Below are 22,565 nucleotides of genomic sequence, written 5' to 3'. Positions count from 1 at the left end.
ACCCTTGAGTATGATAAAAATATAATCCTTTCCTGGGGGCCTAGGAGAGAAAGACATTGGTGCTCTGCCCGATCTGCAGGGAGCGTGTGACATTGGCCTGCAGGTGGGAGTGCTGCCTCATGATTCTCCTTTCTCAGCTTCTGGCTGAGGGCAGACAGGCCTGGCAGCCCTACCCTACCCCCCTCCACATGGCTGCACGCATCAGTCCTCGCGGAAGCAGCCAAGCCATCATGGCTTCATTCTAAGGCCTCAGCTTTTAAGTTTCTTATCTGCCAATTACTTATTCCTATTTCTGCTTTTTTTCTTTCACTGTCCTCACCTCTCCTCCACCCTGAGCCACCCTCTCCTGCTGCCTTTCCCCAGGTTGGGCCAGAGCCAGAAGGAAATGTCCAATGATTTTTATTTTCACTTCCTTCTTTGGAGGAATAAGAAAGTGGAGTGGGGTTGGGGTGGTGGGGTGTGGTCTTGGTTGGGGAACAACGCTCAGTGCCATGAATCCCATGTTTCTAATAGGTACTTTTTGCTACATACTATTTTAGGTGCTGATAATATAGAAAAGGCCAGTACAATTTTATGTTTTCACCAGTGGAAAGACAGGCAGCAAGTAAGTTACTAGGTTCTGCAGTGCTATGAATAAAGTAATGCACAATAACAAGACAATTATTGAATTATGTTTGATTTTTTTTTAAATGTTAACTTATTTTTCATCAGATTTGACTCTAAGTTTTGGTTATTTAAAAAAAAAAAAATCACTTCTAATCAGCCATGCTGGTGCACAGCTGTAATCCCAGCACTCAGGAGGCTGAGGCAAGGAGGAGCCTAGTGAGGTCAAGGCCAGCATAGGCTACATAATGAGTTCCAGGCCAGTGTGAATACATAGCAAGACCCTATCTCAAAAAACAACAGAATCACCTTTAGACTGGGAATTATAGTGTGCATCTATAATTTTAGTACCTCAGAGGATAAGGTGGGAGCATTGCTATGTTTAAGCCAGTCTCCACTACCTAGTGAGTTCAGAGCCATAAATGAGACCCTGTCTCAACAAAACAAACTAAAACAAACACTAGATTTTCTACTATAGAAAACACTCAGAGTGGGGCTGGGGAGATGGCTCAGTGGAATAAGCGCTTGCCTGGCAAGCACAGGGGCCTGAGTTCAATCCCTGGTTTCACAAGAACAAAAAAACAAAACATTCAGAGGATCATACAGTATACTCTGAAAGTAGTTCCATATACATAGAGAAAATTGCAGAAGTGTTTCATACAATGGAGGAATTGTGTGAACTCTTATTTTCTTTTAAATTAGTTTGAAAAGATTAATTCTTATTTGTCTGTATATATATTTTTTTATTTGCAAAGACACGTCTGATAATATATATATATATTTTTTTCATGGACTGATAACATTTTGATGAGTGACAGAATACATATATAACCATATTCTCATAAGATTATATTACCTAGTGATGTCTTACCATCTTTTTTTTTTTTTTTGGCGGAACCAGGGATTGAATTCAGGCCCTTGCACTTGTCAGGGAAGCACTTATTCCACCAAGCCATCACCCTGACCCCTCATTACCATCCTTTTTAAAAATAATTTTATTGAGAAACAGATGGCAATGAGACAGTTTCAAAACCAATTAGTAGGACAGTTTCAATAATTAATACATTGCATATTGTTGTCTTCTTAGTGGTGTCTGTGTAGATTTGTGTGTGGGTGTTGTTTTTAAAGTCATTGTCTCAAAAATTGTCCTGTATTTCCATAGAAACTGAGTGAAGGCATTGTTGAACATATATCCTTATTAATTTCTTAAAGATGTTGGTTTATTCAGTGGTACCAGGGGTTCAACCTAGGGTCTTGTATATGCTAAGTGAGCACTGTACCACTGAGCTATAGTTCTAGCCTTCTTAAAAATTTTATTTTGAGACAGGATCTTAGTTGCTAAGATCAGGCCATCTTCCTGCCTCAACCTCAGTCTGTACCACCACCATGCTTCTTTCTAAAGTATTACTCTTTTGGGAGCTAGTAAGATAGCTCAGCAGACTAACACGCCTGCTTAGGCACGCGCAAGGACCACAGTTTGATCCCTGGTACCACATGCCGTGCCAGCGCCCCCACTGCCACCCTGGGGCATGCTGAGCCAGCCAGAGTCTGGGTGTGGTGGCGCATGCCTGTAATCTCAGCACCAGGGAGGCTGAAAGCAGGAGGATTGCTAGAGTCTGAGCTGTGTCGTGAGACACTGCAACAACCAAATACATAAAAAATACTCTTTTTAAAAAACCTTTCTTGAGATACTGTTTATCTACCATGCAATTCATCCATTTAAAATGTGTAATTCAGTGATTTAGCAAATTTATAGAATGTACAGCCATCACCAGTGTATTTTAGTACGTTGGCCATCTCACAAAGATTCCACATACCCTTTAGCGATTGTCATCTATCTTGCATGTCTCCCAACAGGTCTCTGTCAACCACTTACCTTTCTTTCTCTTGATTTCTGTATTGTGAACATTTTACATGTATGGACTCAGTTATTAATGTGGCCTTTTGTGACTACCTTCTTTCACTTAGCATACTGTTTTGTAGGTTCATCGATTTAATACCATGTGTCAATACTTTATCTCTTCTTATGGTCAAGTAATAATCTGTTTATTGTGTGGATGTACCACATTTCATTTATCCCTTATCAGTTGATAGAAGTTTGGGTTGTTTCCATTTTTGAGCTGATATGAATAATGCTACTATGAACAATTCAGTACAGGTTTTATATGTCTGTCTGCTTTTCCTCTCTCTCTCTCTCTCTCTCTCTCTCTCTCTCTCTCTCTCTCTCTCTCTCTCTCTCGGCAGGGTCTCACTCTGCAGTTCAGCCTGGCCTTGAGATCATGGTGATTCTCCTGCTTCAGCCTCTGAGTGCTGGGATCACAGATGTGTACCACCATGCCAGCTGTCTTTATTTCTGCTGGGTACATAGCTAGTAGAACTGATGGGTCATATGATAACCTTTTATCTATGCCTGATTTGTTTTCCAAAGTGCTAACATTTCACATTCCTGCCAGCAGTGTGTAAGTGCTCTGATTTTTCTCCTTACAGTTATTGTCTTTTTGATTCTAGCCATCCTATTAGATGTGAAGTGGTATTTCAGTTAATTTCTCTGGCAGTCAGTTAGCACTGTTTCATGTGCTTACTGTATATCTTCCTTAGAGAACTCTATATTTAGGTCCTTTAAATTCTTTGTAGTTTTGCAATGGAATTGTAATAGTTCTTTACATATTCTGATCAGAAGTACTTTTATCAGATAGATAATTTTCAGTGTTTCTCTCATTCTATGGTTTTCATCTTCTTGCTTTTTTAATTTAATTTTTTAATTTTTGGGAAGGGATCTCAATATGTAGTTCAGCCTGCCTTGAACTTACTGTCTAGCCCAAGCTGGCGTTAAATTTGTAGGATTCTCCTGCCTCAGCTTCTTGGAATTACAAGCATAGCCGCCATGCCTGACAAAATTTTTACATTTAAGGAAGTCCAGATTATCTGTTTTTTTCTTTTGTTGTGTTTTTAATATTGTAAGAATTCTTTGCTAAATCTTAGCTGATTGTGTCTTTGGTTTTGAGTTGATGTTTTTATATGGTATGAGTCCAATTTCGTTCTTTTGCATATGATTTTTCAATTGACTTAGCACTCTTTTATGAAAAGATTATTTTTCCAGTTGGATAGTTTTGGCTGGCATCTTCGTTGGAAATCAGTAACATTTCTATTTTGAGGGGGTTGTGCCAGGAATCAAGCTGCAGACTTGTCATGTGCCAGGCAGGCGCTGTGCACCGACCTGTGTGCCCCGTCCTGCTGGAGGTCAGCCAGCCAGTTAATTTCTGGTCCCTTAACTTTCCGTTGTCCAGTGTATATGTATTCTAGTGCTAATTTACTGTCTTGATCATTGCTTTTCTGCTAAGTTTAGAAATCGTAAAGTGTAAGTCATACTTCTTTTTTCAATATATCTTTGGCTTTTCTAGGTGCCTGGCAATTCCATGTGAATGTTATAATCAGCTTGTCAGTTTTTGAAAAGAAGCCAGGTGGGGATTATGTTGAATCTGTAGATCCATTAATAAGTCTTTTGATTTTTTTTTTTTTTTTTTTTTTTAATGTTTTTGGTACAGGATCTCATGACCAGCTCGGACTCATAGTGATCGTCCTGTTTTCAGCCTCCCCACGGCTGGTGTGCACCACCACACCTAGTCTTGGGGGCTAACCCACCCCGGTTGGGGGGAGCAGGGCCAGTGTGTGCTGGGGATTGAACCCTGGTTCCTGCGCTTGCCTAAGCAGGTGCTTAGTCCATTGAGCTATCTCACTGGCCCACTCTTGATTCTTGACTCTGTTCATTTATTTAATCTTCTTTATATTGCTGTCACTCACTCTTGCTCTTTTGTGCTGGGGATTGAATGCAGGGCTTTGCACATGCTAAATAAGTACTTCATCACGGTGCTATGCTCCTACTCAATGTTCTTTTCAAAATCTTAATGTTTTTTTTTTTTTTTGGCGGAACCGGGGATTGCACTCAGGCCCTTGTGCTTGCCAGGCAAGTGCTTATTCTACTGAGCTATCTCCCTGGCCCCCTCAAAATCTATATTTTGTGTACTTCTGTGTTACATTTACATTATTCTTTTTAATGCCATTGTGATTTTTTCTTCACATTGTTAGCCGATGTTTTGTAGTATGTAGATGCACAATTGCCATTTACATAGTAATACTGTATCTTGAAATCTTGCTGAACTTGTTTGGGAAGGTTTTTAATGACATAAAATCATGCTCTGTGTGCACAGAGGTAATTCTAACCTTTTCTGATCTTTATACACTTTTGTTCTATTTTTTTATTCAGATGCCTTTCATTCATTCATTAGAGCAGATCCTTCATGGCCCGCTCACCTCTCATTGTGCTCAGCCCCCACGGAGTACTTGCATGGAGTTTCTAAGACATGTTTTTGTGGATCCCACTCAAGCCATAGTGGGGGTGTTAAGGATTCTCAGTGATAGCCATGTGGTATGTTTTTGAACAGATACCTTAGAGTTACATAGTAGATCTGTAAAATAAACCCAATGTTTTAGAAAGCCCTGATATATCAAATAAAGGTGTCTTTTTTGGAGAAAGAGTAAAGTCTAGGCTGGGCTAAAACACAAAGTGCTCCTCCTGCTTCAGCCTCCCAAGTGGTAGGATCATAGGCATGCACTGGCTAAAATAAAGGTTTGAAATGAGTGCTCCTGAGACAGGATACTGATAGAGAATAAGAAATGAAGACCTAGATCTTTTTATAATTTTGTAGTGCTAAGCATGGTGGTACACACCTGTAATTCCAGCATTTGGAAGGCTAAGACAAGAGGATTGCCATGAGTTCGAAGCCAGCTTGAGCTACAAAGTGAGCTCAAGGCCAGTCTGAAATGCACAGTAAAACCCTGTCTCAAAAAAAAAAAAAGTCTTGTAGTAATTCATTTATATTTTACCTTAGATGAACCTTAAGAATAAACATTTCCTGATTTCCTCATGCATAGATTTAGTTTTGATTAAAATTCATTAAAAGAGAGGGCTGGAGGGGAAAGGAAGAAATTTAGTTGTGTTATGGATGTACATATATCAATGCCTCACAATGATTATAATTATTATGTACTTCAAGTGTGTACTAATAAAATATTTTTAAATTCCTCAAAAGATATATATGAGGTATGATAGAAAATATGGTATTTTAAATTTTTTTATTGCCATTAATCTTCATCAAAATACTTCCCATTGCTTTGAATACACCTTTTTTTTCTCACTAAAGTCCTTGTTCATGAGTATTTTTGGTGGTACTGTCATGGCTACCGCCTGCTGAAATTTTTTATTTATTTATTTGAGGTAGTTTCTCCTATGTAGTTCAGGCTAGTTTTGAACTCACTTTGTAGCCCAGGCTGGCCTGCTTCAGCCTCCTGACTTCTGGAATTGCATGTGCTACCATGCATGGTGCATATCCTGAATTGATTAAAAATATTTATTTATCATGAGTCAAGTGTGGTTGTACACCCTTACCCGTGTTCCTGGAATGCCTAGGTCATGTCCCAAGCTGACATATGAGACTGAGGGATGGAGGAGGTAGTGTGCAAGCAAATTTATTTAAAAGATACAAAGCCAAAAAAGCAGAATATATTGTCTTAGTTACTTTCCTCACTGCTGAGGCAAAATACCTGAGACCCAAGAGGGGAAAGGTTTATTTAGCTCACTTACAGGTCTCAGCCCATAATCCTCTGTCACCCAGAGGTCTCAGTCCATAATCCACTAGCTCCAAAGCTGGGTGGCACATGGCGGGGTGGCAGTTGTTTTTGGTGGCAGTAGACAGCAAACGCAACAAGCACAAAAGGGAGGGGGGGACAGCCTTTTTTTGTTCCTTTTGTCTTATTCAGACTGCTGTAATCAGGGTGGTGCCAATCCGATCAGTGAACTGATCCAGCAGTCACCCACCTTTGATCCCAGCACCCTTAATCCTAACATTGAACCATGAATCAGTCACACACCCTAGATTCAGCCACCTCTGCAAAGGCCTCACGAAAAGGACATGAAGCTTTGGCGGGGACATCTAGACACAAGCCATAACAGGTATAAGGCAGGGAAGTAAAGCTCCTGCTAGCCAGCGGGGAGTTCTGGGTAGGATGTATTTCCATTAGGAGACTATATATTTTTAGGGTCCAGTCTATGCAGTGCCCATGCACCCTTTGAGTTAATAAGCTGCCTTATGCTCACAGCCAAAGGATACCTGGCAGGAGGTTTTGTAAGATTTCTGGAAGGTTGAGAAATCTGTGTAGTCAGCACACTACAGTTTTGGCTTCTTGACTATTTTGGTGGCCACTGTTCTTACTGCTTAATAGGATCCTAATTCCCGTCTGATTCCTATTCCATCAGCACTCTGCACGATGAGGGAGCAGGACTGCTGTGAGTTTGGGGCCAGCCTGGGCTACATAGCAAGATCCTATCCCAACAATCCTCTCCTCCCAAAACGTTACCTTTATGGTCATTTTCTTTTTGCGGGACATCTGGAAGTCACACAGTGTCGGATCCAGTGACAAAGGTAGATGAAGACACACCATAATGTTTTTACGAGCCTGTCTTTCCTTTGGGTAGCACTTAGCAGCAGCATTCACCAGTCTTGATCACACTTTGTAAAGACACTCATTGAACAAGGACTTCGAAAAAGCGGCAAGAACAATGGGATAAGTATGTTCAAAGTAAGGGAATTAATAACAATGTGCCTTTTACTATAATACATTTTTAAAACTTTAAATCATTCACTGTATTTTCTGATCACATTTTTGTATATTACCATGTCTATATAAATTTTTTTTTGTCTTTTTGAGACAATGTCTCACTATGCAGTTTAGGCTGGCTTTGAGCTCACTTTGTAGCCCAGGCTGCCCTCGAACTTGCAAGGATCCTCCTGCCTCAGCCTCCCAAGTGCTGGGATTAGAGGTGTGTGCCACATCTGGCTGTAAAAATTTGTATATACATATGTACATTAAAAAAAAATACACACAGGCTAAGCCTTTTCTAATAGTAAGTTTAACCACCTTAGCTGTAGGAGATTCATTCAAAGATCCCAGTGGATGACTGAGGCCATAACTTGCAATGAACCCTTGTGCTTCTATGTACATGCATGCGATGGTGTAATTTAGAAATTAGCACAGTAAGTACTGTCCATAACAGTAACTAAAGGGAATATGGGACAAGTATAACAATGTTATAGTAAATTTATATTAGTCTTGTCTCTAAAATAGGAAATTTTCCACTTAATATTTTCAGATCAATGTTGATTACTAGTGTCTGAAAGCACAAAATGCAAAACTACAAAAGAGAGACATGACATACCCTAGTCTCAATTTAAAGTTACTGGCTCATTTTTTGTCTGTGAGATTCTTTTTAAAGAGGAAAAGGACAGTCTATGGCGGGTCTACAAGAGAAAAGCAAGGTCATACATTGTTGCTTAATCTTCATTGGTGAACTTCCTGGTGTGAAGTTTTATAGTGCAAAGGACTTTCTAAATGATCACATTCTTATTCCGGTTAATTCTCCCTTTAGGAATTTAAGCATAGAGTGAAATATGCTTACTATTATAGTCTTGTAAATGGGGGACAAACACAAAAGAAAAAATGTAGTGCAATGATGTTGTAAGATACATATATTCTCAGGCTGGCTGGGCGTAGTAGTGTAGTGATCTGCATCTTTAATCCCAGCAGCTCAGGAGACTGAGGCAGGAGGGTCATAAGTTCAAGTTCAACTGAGGCAATTTAGCAGTTTGCTGAGACAGTAGATCAATATGTTAAAAAAATAAAAGATATAGAGATAATTCAGAGGCAAGGCCTTGGGTTCAGTCTCCAATGCCAAAAAAAAAAAAAAGGTGTAGACACACACACACACACACACACACACACACACATACACACACACACACACACAGAGAAAAAGAGTGAAATGTTAACAATATCTGAGTGGTGGAAAAAGAGGTGACTCAGTTGTTAAATATTTTGCTCCATTTTTTAGGTGTTCTGCAATAAATGTTACCTTTATAGTCTACAAATAGGTTGCTTAAAAACAAAAATAGGGGCTGTGGAGATAGATGGCTCAGTAGAATAAGTGCTTGCCTGGCAAGCACAAGGGCCTGAGTTCAATCCCCAGTTCCGCTAAAAATAAATAAATAAATAAATAAATAAATAAATAAATAAACAAAAATAAAGGTAGCAGGTCCTGACAGGAAGGAAAGGATGGATACTTCAATTTTTAGAGAACAAAATGAATCGGTGTTACATGAACTGAAAGCCTTGTGGACCCAAGACCTTGTTCCAGTTTTGCTATTGCTGGGATGTGGTGGCCCTGCTGCTAGAAGTGGTGGCAGGGTTATAGTGTTAGTCATGAGCCCTCCCACACCCCAGTACTGGGGATTGAACCCTGGGCCTGCACACTGAGCTGTAGTCCCAGTCTGAGGAGCAGAATTTTTGAGACAGGGTCTCACTAAATGCTGAGTTGCACAGGCTAGGCTCAAACTTATTATCCACTGCCTCAGCCTCTCAGAGTGCTGAGATTAGAGGCATGCATCACTATGCCCAGCTGAGCCATGTGTCATTCCGGTTCAGCAAAGCCAGTGTCCCAACAAATTAATTCAGTATAAGTCTATGGGATAATGATAGACGTTATTCCAGAATCTTCTAATGATAGACGTTATTCCAGAATCTCCATCCAGTTCCTCTACTCTGGAGCAGGTTTGATGAGGGGTGGATGCAGTCTTCACCTCAGTATTAGTAGTTTCTATCTCTAGGAGCAATCTAGAATTGTTCCACTAAGAAATGTGTATGCTTCCTCCAAAGGAGGAGGCCCTGGGCCTGCTTGCAGGTGCTTTAATCTGCAGAGCTATTTGGCTAGTCCACCAACTGAGCTTTTAATGGCAAGAAAATAAAAGACAAGTGTCAAGATAAATTGCCCCCTATCATTTATTGTTACGGAAATTGGTTCCATTCCTTATACTTCTGCCCTTTCCCATTTGCTGTAAGACATCCACCAGTGCAACAGCATTTGAAACAACACTCCTGAAGTAACCCTTATCCCATTCAAGAGACCCAGCCAGCAATGATTATAGAAGATAAAGCAGGCCTCAATCCAGGGCATCACTAAATGGAGTATTTTCTTGGTTGAATCTGTTAGAGCTGTCTTCTGTCTTTCAGATATGCCATCACAAAAATTGGTATACCTACTTACAGCAACAGTGTCTGTTTATTCTTAACAGATACTGTAGGGTTTGCCTTTTTAATTTCTTTATAATCATTAATATGTTGACAAAAGATTGTAGACAACTCTCTTTCCTCTTTAGAAGCAGGATTAAAGCAGTTATTAATGTATTTGAGCTGGGGATATAGCTATGCACAGCACCTGCCTGGCAAATGCAGGGTTGTGAGTTTGATTCCTGGTACAAAAAAAAAAAAAAAATAGTAGTAGTAGTAGTAGTAATGTATTTGATTACAGGCTGTTTTCTTTTGATGAACACATAGATAAAAACATTGGCTTAGTGAAGCATGCTCTGTGCTATCAATTTTATTCAGAAAAGCAAACTTCACACAAGTACTGTTTGGAGTGACTCAGGATTAATGGTGGTATGCAGCATAGGCTGCATTCCGCTGAGTCTTGGCCTACTGCATACACATTGAACTTGTCTTGGGTATATTCTCTAGTCTTTTTAAAATCCTAATTTATCTTGACACTTGTCTTTTATTTTCTGGCCATTAAAAGCTCAGTTGGTGGGCCAGCCAAATAGCTCAACTGATGGGGTCTGGGGTTCTATCCCCAGGCTCTCCAGGCCTGCTATGCTGGCCCCGCCCCCGGGGCACGCTGAGAAGGCAATTGAGACTGGGTTTGGTGGTGCTCCTATTCCCAGAACTTGGAGGCTGTAAACAGGAGAATCACCATGAGTCCAATCTAGTAGTGAGACCCTGAACACACTGTAGACCCTTCCCTAAAATACAGAAAAAAATAAAAATGAAAATGAAATAAAAGTTCATTTGGGAGTGGTAAGACATGCTTGTAATCCTGTCTACTTGGAAGGCTTGAGGAAGAAGAAAAACAAGTTCAAACCTATCCTGGGCAACCTGGTGAGCCTCTTACTCAAAATAAAGAAAGGCTGTGGGTGTAGCTCAGTAGCAAGGAGGGAAGCCCTAGATTCAATACCCAGAACCACCACCAAAGTTAAACTGTGTGTAGGAGGTGGTTTTGGAGTGGGAGGACAAACTATCTGCCCTAGTTTATCCTGTGTAACTGTTCTAAACCTAGACCATCACTTCCCTGCTGTAATGTGTGTCAGACTAGGATTTACACTGTGCATTACCAACTCTTCAATGGTTGCATGGTACAGGGGGCTCATAGTGATCCTCCTGTTTTCAGCCTCTCCAGCGCAGGGATTACAGTGTGTGCCACCATGCCTTGTCTCGGTGCTGTGGCATGTGGTGTCAGGGATCAAATCCTGGTCCCTGCACTTGTGTAAGCAGGCAGTTAGTCTGCTGAGCTATCTCATGAGCCCTGAATCTTTTTTTTTTGTTGTTGTTCTCTCATGGGCTTAAGGTGGTGGTCGGTACAAGAGTGAACTGGGAATATAAAATGTCTTTGTGGAGTTCTTTCTATAAAAATTTCAATTTTCTGGGCTATGGCCAGTGGGAGTACTGGCTTAGAGAATATTTTGTGCACCAACCACATATCTGGCTGTTGCTTTCAGACCTGAATCTGTAGTTCGAGTTTAGATGTGTGTTGCTAACTTGACTTCTTTTTACAGACAAAACTTACCTGGGGGCCCTACTTGTGGTTTTATGTGCTTCGGGCTGCCACCTCAACCCTCTCAGGTATTGCTCTCTCTCTGAATATTACATAATAGCTGTAATAAGCTTAGCGCACAGGAGTGTTGCCACCTGAGATTTTTCTCAGCTGAAGGAGGAACAGTGGTGGATCATCACTCTGTCCTCAGCAGGTAAACAGCATTAGAAAAGTGTTAATCTACCTCCAACAAACATCCGGCAGCCTCTGGTTGTGTAGTTTTTCTTCTTTTTTTTGTATGTGGGATTGAATTTAGGTCTTTCACATATCTCCAACCCATTTTTTTGAGACAGGATCTGGTTAAATCTAAGCTTGAAATTGTGATCCTCCTGCCTCAAGCATTCCAGTGCTGGGGTTACAGGTATGTGCCACCACACACCTGGCTCTGGTTATATGATTTTTTTTTGTTTGTTTGTTTTTTCGAAAGACTGAGAATGGTAATATTAGCATTGATAGAGCTTTTTGTTTTTTGAGATAGGGTATTATTGTGTAGCTTAGGGTACGTATTTTTCTTAAAGAAACAGGCATAATACTTGGTAAGTATTATTTGCCTCAAACTCATAGTAGTCCTGCTTCGGCCTCCCCAGTTTGGGATTATAGGTATGTGCCACCATGCCCGGTGGAGTTCTCATGTTCTTTTTTTTTTTTTTTTCATGTTCTTGAACTCGTTAGCATTTATTCTACTTTGTTATTTGCTTTCCCACTAGTAGTCTCATTCTGCCTCACTGTTTAGTCTGAGGCCTGTAGTGTAACTACAGTTCCAGATTCCAGTTACACTATGTATATGTGTATGATATGTATATACACATATATGTTAGTGTATATAGTCTATATATGTATGTTTTATATATATGCATATATTTATTTATTTATTTGGGAGGCATTATGGAGAATTGAACTCAGGTCCTAGAGCATACTACTCAAGTGCTCCATCATAAATTACAGCCCCAGCCTCATTTTGTAAACTGAGGTATAAGTCAAAATTGAAATATATTACCAATAACTTAATCATTCTAATTTAAAAGTATTTAAACTATAAAACTTTGTCTGTTGTCAACTTTAAACTTTGAAAACTTCTCTTACTTTCCATTGTTTATGAGGGCACACTGTTTCCAGGAATTGACTGAAGAAATATTTACTGAGCACTGTGTACTAGACAGCGAGATGTAACAGAAAGAGATGAGTTTGAGATTCAAATGTATATTTGAATTTTAGACCTGATGCATTAGGTCGGGCTGTTCTTTAAGCCTAACCTTTCACAGCACCTGCCACATGCTGGGCACTCGGTATTACATGAATCGTACCTCACACTCAACCCACTGATACCCCAGCTTTCTGAGGCTCCATGTTTTTCTTAAAGAAACAGACATAATAATACTTGGTGAGAAACCAATAAGTATACTTGGTAAGAACTGTTATAATAGAAATATGAACAAACTGTTGTTAGAAGGAGGCACTAACGCTTCTTTGGGGAACCGAAAGAGAGGTACTGGGTTTTTGTAATCTCTTTGAGGATAGGAGTAGTAACTTGTATTTCTGTGTCTCACATATAGAAAGTGCTCAAGAAATGTTTATGGACTTTTTAAAAAAAATTTAAAGAGAAAAACAATTTCAAAACAAGATAAGGAATTGTCTCTTTTAACATTTTTATCTTTAGTGTGTGACTTTCTTGGAGAGAAGATTGCATCTGTTTTGGGGATCAGCACCCCAAAATACCAATATGCCATTGATGAGTATTACCGGATGAAGAAGGAGGTGTGTCTCCTTTTTATATTTTCTTAATTCAACTTGTTTGGCTCTGGTGGACTGGATGAACATACCTGTGTACTATGTGGTGGGGATCAAACTCAGTGTCTTGAGGATGCTTAACTAAAGGAGACCCTTTAGTTTATCAAATTAATATATATTTTAAAATTTGTTAAAACTGGAATTTCTGGGGAAGAGTAAAAAGATTAAGACGTGTTACGTATATGTATGAATTCTCCACAATGAATGTAATCATTATGTGCAACAAACATGTACTGGTAACATAAAAAACTTGAGTTTTCCTAAGATCCATATGCAAAACTGAGCTCCATTTTGTTTCTTTTTTTTATTTTATTGAGAAACAAATAGGAATGAGACATTTTCAAAGGTGATTAATAGTTTTGATAATCAATACATTGTACATTGTTATCTTCTTAGTGGTTATCCACAGTACAAGAAGCAGACAGGATATCCTGTCTAAACACTATCACTACAAATCTTTCTTCTCATTGAATTAAGTGAAAGTAGCTGTATATCTATCCTATTTTGTATATATAAATATAAAATGATCTTTCCTTTGTATCCCCTTGTTTTGTTTAGTCCTGTCAGAGGTGGATATTCTATTGGCATCTAAATACTATAGGTGTTTGAATTCAGCAAAACAATCCAACACTGTCTAGCAGTCTATAATATTAGTGGGTTATCCTTAGAAGTTATTGACTTGAGCCTTTTACAGCTCATTGTATTAATATGGCTTTACTTTATAAATCTTGTTTTTATACTTTTCTGCTGGATGGTTAAGACCAAGATAAAGCAAGACCTATATAACAAGAAATGTAACTTTTGTATCTGATAAGGTCAGTCAAGTACCCTCAGGGTTTATCCTGTAGCCCTGTACCACACTTTATAGATCCTGTCAGTGTCAGCCATGAAGATGAGTCACAGCCATTGCTTGACCAATTTGCTCTCTGTGAAAGCCTGAGAGAATGTTTTTTCTCTCCATGTGACTCTCCCCAGGCACAATATACATCAACAATCACATTCCTGTGTGGCTCCATAATCTCCTTGATCAGAAAATTTGGAGAACAACTGAGTTAAATGATGTTACAGTACAGGTTCTCCTATGTCCCGAGTCTTCACTGACCTTGAAAGGTGAGGGCCAAAATGTTGGCTGACCTTGTAGCCCTTCCTTTTCTCCAATTTTGATCTGCTAACTTAGGTTAACCCTCCAGAAGAGAAGCTTATTATTAACCTGCAATATATGCAGTTTGGTTTACCCTATCTGTCTAAATATCAAACACCTTTGGCATATCATGGAACAGGTATTTTCCATCAAATATTGATATGTTGAACTTTTAAGTCCTTACAGAAAATGAAGGAAAAATAATTTTTAAAAAACTAGAAATAAGCATTTACATATTTTTACAAAGAAATTTAGAAATCTAACCATATACAGAATTGTAACAGGACTTGCGGCATTTCTTTTCTTATTCTTGTCTTTTTTTTCATTTATTACCCTTTTTCCGTTTTGTTTCTGTTAGTGCTGAGGTGCCTCTCTGGATTATTTTTCTAAGATGAAGAAACAAGCTCAAGACACTATATGTGGAAGCGGAGTGTGTTTGATGTGCCGTTTATAAGAACTAAAAACATATATGCCCAGTGTTACGGCACAAAGATGGAAGAGGGTCATTAATGTCCAAAGCAGCAGTGAGGTCTCTGGATAGGGTGAAAGAGGTGAGACTGAGGATAAGAAAGCTTTTTGGTTTTTTTGTTTTGTTTTGTTTTTTGGTGGAAGCAGGGGTTGAACTCAGACCCTTGTGCTTGCCAGAGAAGCACTTATTCCACTGAGCCATCTCCCCAGCCCCAAGAAAGCTTTTGGTGCTTAACCGAAGAGGCTGACTTCTGGTTCTGCTACCTCTACCTTCACTTTTCTCACCAATGAACTGCAGTATTTGTTGGCACTGCTCTAAAGATTAAATTAGTATGTAAAAAAATGATTAGAACAACATCTAGTGTGTATCAGTGAATACATGTTATATATTAGGATGCTAAGGTCAGCAGTTCAGGCAGAGTGTAAGGAGGTGAAAATACATTTTTGTTGAGGAAAACAGTAAAATAGCACTTTGTGTTGGAGGTGTAGCTGGAGATAAGTTTGGAAAGGTCATCTGACTTTATTTCTTGTATGATTTCAAACATGTTTTATGAGAAAAATCAGTATTTTTAATACCACAAGCTTTATTTAGGGCTTTATCACCTCTTACAGTGTTCTAAAAGCCTCCTAAATGTTTTGTCTTAATTCTCAAGCAAACCCCAGATGTGTCTCCTGATAGGAGAAATGACTATATTACAGGGTTCAAGACAGATGTTCCTGGCAATTTATTAGTTGTAAAAACAGAAATTAATGGTTCTAAATTTCTTCTGTGTTCATTTCTGTCTTATTATTCTTTTTACATGTCTTAACTGCCCTACTGGATTATAAACTTGGGGCAAAAATTATCCTAGACTGGAAGTACATTAGGTTCTTTTAGGAAAACCTGCTGTATACTATGTAATGAATGAATATTACTGTTACGAATAACCTATTCAACCAAATAGGCTTAACATCTTATAACTGAAGTGACATAGGAATAGCCTATTTTTAAATTGAGATTGGGCTTAATGTGAAAAATAATAGTTTCTGTCAAAGTTAATTCAGGTCTTATCTAAGCTAATTAATTATGCTGGGCTGTGTTTAAAAATCACTTTCCTTGATGTTTTAGTTATTTTGAGAGTAGAAGAAAGAGAAGTATGTCTTATGAGGCCAGGTATGGTGGTGCGCCTGTATTCCTAGCACGGAGGAGTCAGGCAGGAGGAGTATGTCTCAAGAAGCCAACAAAATTAGATTAAATGGACAGTGTGTTGTAGTTAAAAAAAAAAAAAAAAAAAGAAGAGCTGCCAGACATTTTTTATGACTTAATCATGCTAATTTAAACATAAGTTTAAACTTAGAACTTTTCTTGTACTTCCAATTTTAAGTCCTTCAGTGCTTCTGTTACTTTCTGCTTTTTATTAGGGCAAATTATGAATAGCACCTATTTAAATTTTGTTTTGAGGCAGGGTCTCTCTATGTAGTTCAGGCTAGCCTTCAGCTCATGGTCGGTCAGTGGTTGGTCGGTCTGTCAGTCGGTCTGTCTGTCTGTATCTCCATCTCCCAGGTTGGCTTCAAACTCATGGGGATCCTCCCACCTCAACCTCCCAAAAGCTAATGAGATTATAGGTATCTGCCACCACACCAGGCTTATATTTCAATTATTGACGTTTTCATCTTTTTTAGGAGGAAGAAGAAGAAGAAGAAAACAGGATGTCTGAAGAAGCAGAAAGGCAATTCCAGCAGAGTAAGCTGCAGGCTAATTCCACTGTTCAGATGGATCAACCAGAAACAGTGGTATCCAGTTCCTTTGTAAATCTTAATTTTGAAATGGAGGAAGACTGTGGAGTAATGGCAGAAGGCAAACAAAACCCAGGCTCTGTTCCACCATAGAAGGAAATGACTATCAAACTTTGAATGCTAATTTTTTTTCCCAGTACCAGGAACTTTCACATTCTTCATTCAGTGGAATATAAAACAATTATTTATACTTTAAATTATTAACTTATCTGGAAAGGAAAAAAAAATGTTTCTTCATTTTTAGGCTGTATTTAGTAAATGTCAGACCTGAATTTGGATATTTCTACTCTGCTTTCACTGTGTGTTGAATTAGTGCTTTAGCTTTTCTTTTTGGGGGAATAGTGCTGGGGAGCTAAGCCAGGACATGTAAGCAAGCACTTTACCCCTGAGCTACACCCTTAGCTCAATGTTTTGGTTTTAAAATGATCCTTAAAAGAAAAAACTAAGGCTTTAATAAATTAAAAGTTAAATTAGCAAGCGCATCTGTTATTTGTGAATTTGTGAAAGAGATTTAAAAAGGTAAACTCTTGAGTAAGGCTAAGAGGAGCCAATCCTGTAATTTCAGATTAAAAAGATGTTTTTTCCCCCTGAGAAATCCATGCTACGCCTTGCATTTAAAACTTTACATTTGGGGCTGGTGAGATGGCTCAGTGGTCTAAGGCACCTACTTGGAACAAGCTTGGCAAAGCACAGGGACCACGGTTCGATCCCCCAGCACCACATGCCAGCCAGTCTGCCCCCTGGTGGACTGAGCTGGCCACACACACACACACAAATAAATAAATAAATAAATTAAAAAAAAAAACATAAAATAAAATTTATAAAAAAAATAAAAAATAAAAAAAAATAAAACTTTACATTTACTTTATCTGCTAATTTCACAGTAAGGATGGTTCACTGAACATACAGTAAGCACAATGAAAGCATATTTTGAGTTCACTCAGAAAAACTTTTGGAGAACTGTTTACATACTGATATTAATATGGGTTTCTATTTTTTAACACAAGCCAGTTAATCTTGTATTTTTTAGTAGTTACTAAAATTAATAAGCTTATGGGCTAGGGAGATAACTCAGCAGTCTCAGAGCCTGCATGGTTTGATCCCTGGTACTGCACAGCTTTGCTGGCCCTGGAACCCTGGGCGTGGTGCACACCTATAATCCCAGCACTGGGGAGGCTGAGATAGGAGGATCACTACGAGTCTGAACTGCATTGCAAGACCATATTAAAAAAAAAAAAAACTTAAAAAGTAATTAATCATTATGTTAACAACTTCTAAACAACACTTAAGCTTTCAATCATGAATAAAGATATGTAAAATACAGCTTTAAAAGATTATATACATAATGGGCCTATTCATGGAAGCCTACTGTTGATAAACATGAACTGAAGTTTTAACTGAGGCTGAAGTTTTTCAACTGACAGTTGAAAGATGAAATTGAAAGTTGAAGTTCTTCAAACTCTATTTGTTCACTGAAATTTGAGAAAGTTAGGAAAGATAAACTCTTCTTAGGAGTCTTTAGTTATGTGGATTCATGGTATGTGATGGTAATCTTTTTGTTCATGGGTATAAACTATAACTTAGTGCTGAAAATTAATTTTGAGATAATATGTCACCATAAATTATACTTCATTAACAGCCCTAAAGCATGCTAACCCAACTCCTTCCAATTTATTTTGTCAGTTTTTACTACTAAGACTTTACCTAGAAACCTGATTGTAGAAGATAGTAACTTATGAAGGTTTTATATTTTTTGAATTTTATTTCACCACTTGTTCAATAGTGGCCAGTTTGTAATGTTTATATAGTTACTCATTGTGCCTTACATTTTTATACTCTTTTCGTTTATGCAAGCTATAAAATTTCTCATAAATGCATTAAATGAGTTGTTATTTTGAGCCTGTTTTTGCCTTTTTCTACATCCCAGAGCTCTGAAGTATTCTCTCTGATCAGTTCATGACACTCTACTTTCTTCTCATCTCATAAAAACTAAGCACAATAGTTATTATAATGGAAGAGCCTCTACATTGAGTTAACAAATTCTTTAATAAAATTCCTTAACAAAGGGAGGTATAGTTTTATAAATGCAATCCTGATACTGATTAGTAAAGCTAGAAAAACATTTCATACTAGTACTTTACTGAATGTTGTCAGAAATATTTGATGAAAACTTCATCTCTAAAGATTATAGAGATTAAAACTGAACCCTTTATACTCATAGCAAACCACATTTATCATATTTGAGCTAAACAAAATCAGAACTTACCTCTTGAAAAGCAGAGCTTGGTCTTATTGCTTCTAAACTACTGCAACCAAAATTGCAATAATCACAGTATTTTCTGATTGTGCCTATAAAACACATACGTTCTATAGTCATATGAAGTGTTTTATTTAGACCATTTTTAAGGAGTCTGCTTCAGAGGTTTCATTGCAGCATTCAAGTATCTTAATAAAGATAGCCCAGTCTTTCAGAGATCATGTATCATCAAGGTCAGCAGAGTTCTCATTGTCATTTGCTACAAGGGCTTCTCTGTTCTCATAAGTCCAGAAACCATTCAGATCAATTAGAATGGTAGTGACTGTGTCTCCTTGGTTACTGTTGATTAAGTCCTGGAGAGAAATTTTCAAAGGATCTTTTGGTTTTACCATATCAAAGATTTCATCCTACAAGAGAGAAAAAAAATAATGTATTCTGATTCACTTAATTTCTATCACAATGATCTAAAATACAAGAGTTTTACTGGATTTCTAATCTATATGATGACTATGCCTTACTTTACAGACCAAGAAAATGGAGGCTCAGACTTTAATCCAAGGTACTTAGCTAATTAGTGGCTAAACTATCTAATGCAGTGTCCTCTGAGTTTATATTAACTCTTTGTATTTTCTTATTGTCTTCTAATTGATGGCAGAACAACCCTTTTTTTTTTTAACATTTTTTTAAGTTTATTTATTTATTTAGAGAGTGTGTGTGTGTGTGTGTGTGTGTGTGTGTGTGTGGCCAGCTCAGCCCACCAGGGGGCGGGGCTGGCTGGCATGTGGTGCTGGGGGATTGAACCGCGGTCCCTGCGCTTTGCTAAGCTTGTTCTAAGTTGGTGCTTTAGACCACTGAGCCATCTCCCCAGCCCCCAGAACAACCTTTTTGTTTTAATATGTTCACCCCAGTCCTGGGCATCAGACCTGGGGCCTTTTGTGTGAGGCAAGTACTCTACTTCTGAGCTACATCCTTGCCCTTGAGTTTAGTTTTGTAAGTTCAAACTTAAAGTAAAAATTTATGTTTCAGAGACAGATGAAACATTTCCAACACTAAAACCAACTTTATATTTTAGACCAAGGAGGGGAAGGTGATATGAGTTTAGTAATAAAACAGTCATCCAGGATGATGCTAATTGTGCTTAAACTTAGTGAAATTCATAGAAGAGTCTATTGGTCTTAGAGACTGAACCCATAGCCTCTTACTGAGCGACACTGCTTGCATTAGCTTTCCACAGTGCTGGAATTACAGGAGTATGCCTGTAAACGCCTCTACATTATGAAGTGTGCAATATAATTATTTCCAAGGAATTAATTTGCACTTCTAATCTTTTTGTAGTAAAATTGTAATATTCAGTAGAATTTAAGAAGGCAAAATATATTTTCAAAAGATTAAAATAATTCAGGTACATAAGATACACAAACTTCTAATATTCTATGTTTACTCCTTTTTCTAGATTGGTTGTAGTTTAAAATTGCTGGCTAAATTGCCCCACTGGAAAGTTTCAGATCTTCATTTATATTAAACTATAATAGCCCTTTATTTTAAACTGGTAGGGTATTATGTTACTCAGCTTGAACCAAAGAAATTCTGCATGTACTGGACATTTTTTCTTTTTTTTTTTTTTTCCTTGGTACCAGGAATCAAACTCAGGACCCTGTGCTTGTCAGGCAAGTGCGTGCCACTGAGCTATATCCTTGGCCCTGGACATTTTCATAACCAATGAGGCTGATTACTAAAAATGCTAAGTAGCAGCATGTGTTTCAAATGATGGTGGTTTTCATATTGTAGGGCTGTTGCCTCAAACCTAACATATCAAATCAAATAGGCTCTTTGAGGTACCATACTAAAAAAGGTCTTGGAATCTAAATAGTTTTCAAGATAAAAACTCAAGTTTTTAGTGGAATATGCCATCAAAGGATGCAAGCAAAATCGATTCTCTTAGCTTTCATTTAAAATTCATGCTTCCAGGGGCTGGTGAGATGGCTCAGTGGGGGGCTGGTGAGATGGCTCAGTGGTCTAAAGCACCAACTTAGAAGAAGCTTAGCAAAGCCCAGGGACCACGGTTCAATCCCCCAGCACCACATGCCAGCCAGCCCGCCCCCTGGTGGGCTGAGCTGGCCACACACACACACACACACACACACACACATAAATAAATAAAATTTAAAAATAAAAATAAAAATAAAATTCATGCTTCCAGTGAGAATATAAGACTGACAATGTTAAAACTGTACGCTATATAAATTAATCACAATGAGCTAAGGGGCAGGCCCCACAAGTCCAAATGTGTTTCATTAAATATCAGTTCAAAGTAACAGTAAATACCTGATTGGGAATAGTACTTTATACTTCATATGTTGCTTTCATGTCAAATTTCATGTAATACAAATGATTATCTAGCATTGCTATGGTAATAGTGTCTGGTTATTGTATATAAATTAAAGGAAAAGGTAACCTTAACATCTTGAAATGAAACAGGATCTTGTCCATGGATTTTCATTAGTTCTTGTATTGCCTGTTTAGTGGAAATAAATTTTTAAATAAAAAATGATTTTGACAGTATCCCACCTCTTGTTCCACAGCCCCCTTCTAGTTCCATTTCTTTCCCATTAGACCACACACCTCCTTATCTCAACCTCTCCTGCTAATCTTAACTTCCTCAGCCTTGTTCTGCATCCAGGCAGCAAACAATGCAATGGCTCAGTGTGACCACTGATCTCTGTACATTTACACTTCAGCTGTAGAGAGCTTTAAGAAAATAAGACCATGGGTTGTTGCTACTATTCAGAAATATTCTCTAAACTAGCAATTATTCTAAGGCCTGCCCCTTTCACTTTCTGTGAATGCTGTTCATACTTTCTCTGTTCTCTAAAATCCTCTACCACCTCCCTTCTCACTCTATACCTTGCATCTTCTATTTAGAAAAACATAGAATTTCTTCGAACTATTTTTTATAAACTTCAACAACCAGACTGAAGAAACTACTGTTACTCATTCAACTAAAATACTTTAGAGTCATTCCCTGAGAAGTGTGAAGCTTAAAACTCCTAGTAGGCAACTGAATGTGCGCCAGATACGTAGAGCACGTGGTGCTACTGATAGGCATGTTATTTATCCCCTGGGAATCACTACAAGGGGCAGAATTTCTGGGTACCCTCTCCTACAGTTGTAGACAGACATGGACAGGATGTTGTAGGGTCTCCTGGCCCAGGTCTACCGCTTAGGTCCTGATGATGTATAGCGGCTCTACACACAGCTTATGATTCCAGGGATCAACGCCACCAACTTTTTACCTTAGCCCATAAATTCAAGGCTAAATAAACTTTGATTACAAAAAAATTCATGTAAGAAATATTATTAAACTATTGTTTAAAACAAAATTTAACATTCTAAGGGGGAAGATACTCCAAAGAAAATTTTTTGAGGAGTGGAATGTTTTAAGTTATTAATGATTTGCTTTTCTACTACTGAATTTTCATTTAATAGATTTGCCTAAAGTGGGGGCATCCCTATGATGGGTTGGGGCTACCCTCTCATATTAGCCTTTGATGTAATTTATGACATTAAATTTTTAACATTTTAAAATTTTGCTGTTAGGGACAGAACCCAGTAACCTAGGGCCTTGTGCATGTGAAACAAGCTCTCTACTACTGAGCTACACTTCTGTCCCTGCATCAAACTTTTAACAAATGTATTCTAGGGGCTGGTGAGATGGCTCAGTGGTCTAAAGCACCCACTTAAAACAAGCTTAGCAAAAAAGCACAGGGACCATGGTTCAA

The 22,565-nt window shown here is 38.2% G+C and overlaps 2 protein-coding genes across 3 annotated transcripts in view; one reads left to right on the top strand and one right to left on the bottom strand.

Moving 5' to 3' along the window:
* Fam177a1 (family with sequence similarity 177 member A1) overlaps positions 1-16,640 on the top strand; it is a 28,953-nt gene extending 12,313 nt beyond the window's left edge. The window contains 3 exon segments of the mRNA XM_004648896.3: positions 11,319-11,385; positions 13,014-13,111; positions 16,416-16,640. Of these exon segments, the coding sequence (XP_004648953.3) occupies positions 11,319-11,385; positions 13,014-13,111; positions 16,416-16,622 (372 nt within the window). The 3' untranslated portion in view covers positions 16,623-16,640.
* Positions 16,641-18,556: 1,916 nt separating this feature from the next.
* The window catches only part of Ppp2r3c (protein phosphatase 2 regulatory subunit B''gamma), a 25,097-nt gene continuing 21,088 nt past the window's right edge, over positions 18,557-22,565 (bottom strand). Inside the window, exons 13-14 of one of the 2 annotated variants that reach the window (XM_023721841.1) lie at positions 21,242-21,301; positions 18,557-19,193 (exon numbers count right to left, since the gene is read on the bottom strand). In XM_023721841.1, the coding sequence (XP_023577609.1) occupies positions 19,005-19,193; positions 21,242-21,301 (249 nt within the window). In that variant the 3' untranslated portion in view covers positions 18,557-19,004. The remainder of the gene's footprint in view (positions 19,194-21,241; positions 21,302-22,565) is intronic. The other variant, XM_004637088.2, reaches the window with a different exon arrangement.

This window comes from Octodon degus, unplaced genomic scaffold, assembly GCF_000260255.1.
Source record: "Octodon degus isolate 3935 unplaced genomic scaffold, OctDeg1.0 scaffold00086, whole genome shotgun sequence".
Taxonomy (NCBI): domain Eukaryota; kingdom Metazoa; phylum Chordata; class Mammalia; order Rodentia; family Octodontidae; genus Octodon; species Octodon degus.
Note: the sequence above shows the minus strand (reverse complement) of the source record. Positions and strands in the feature narration are given on the sequence as shown.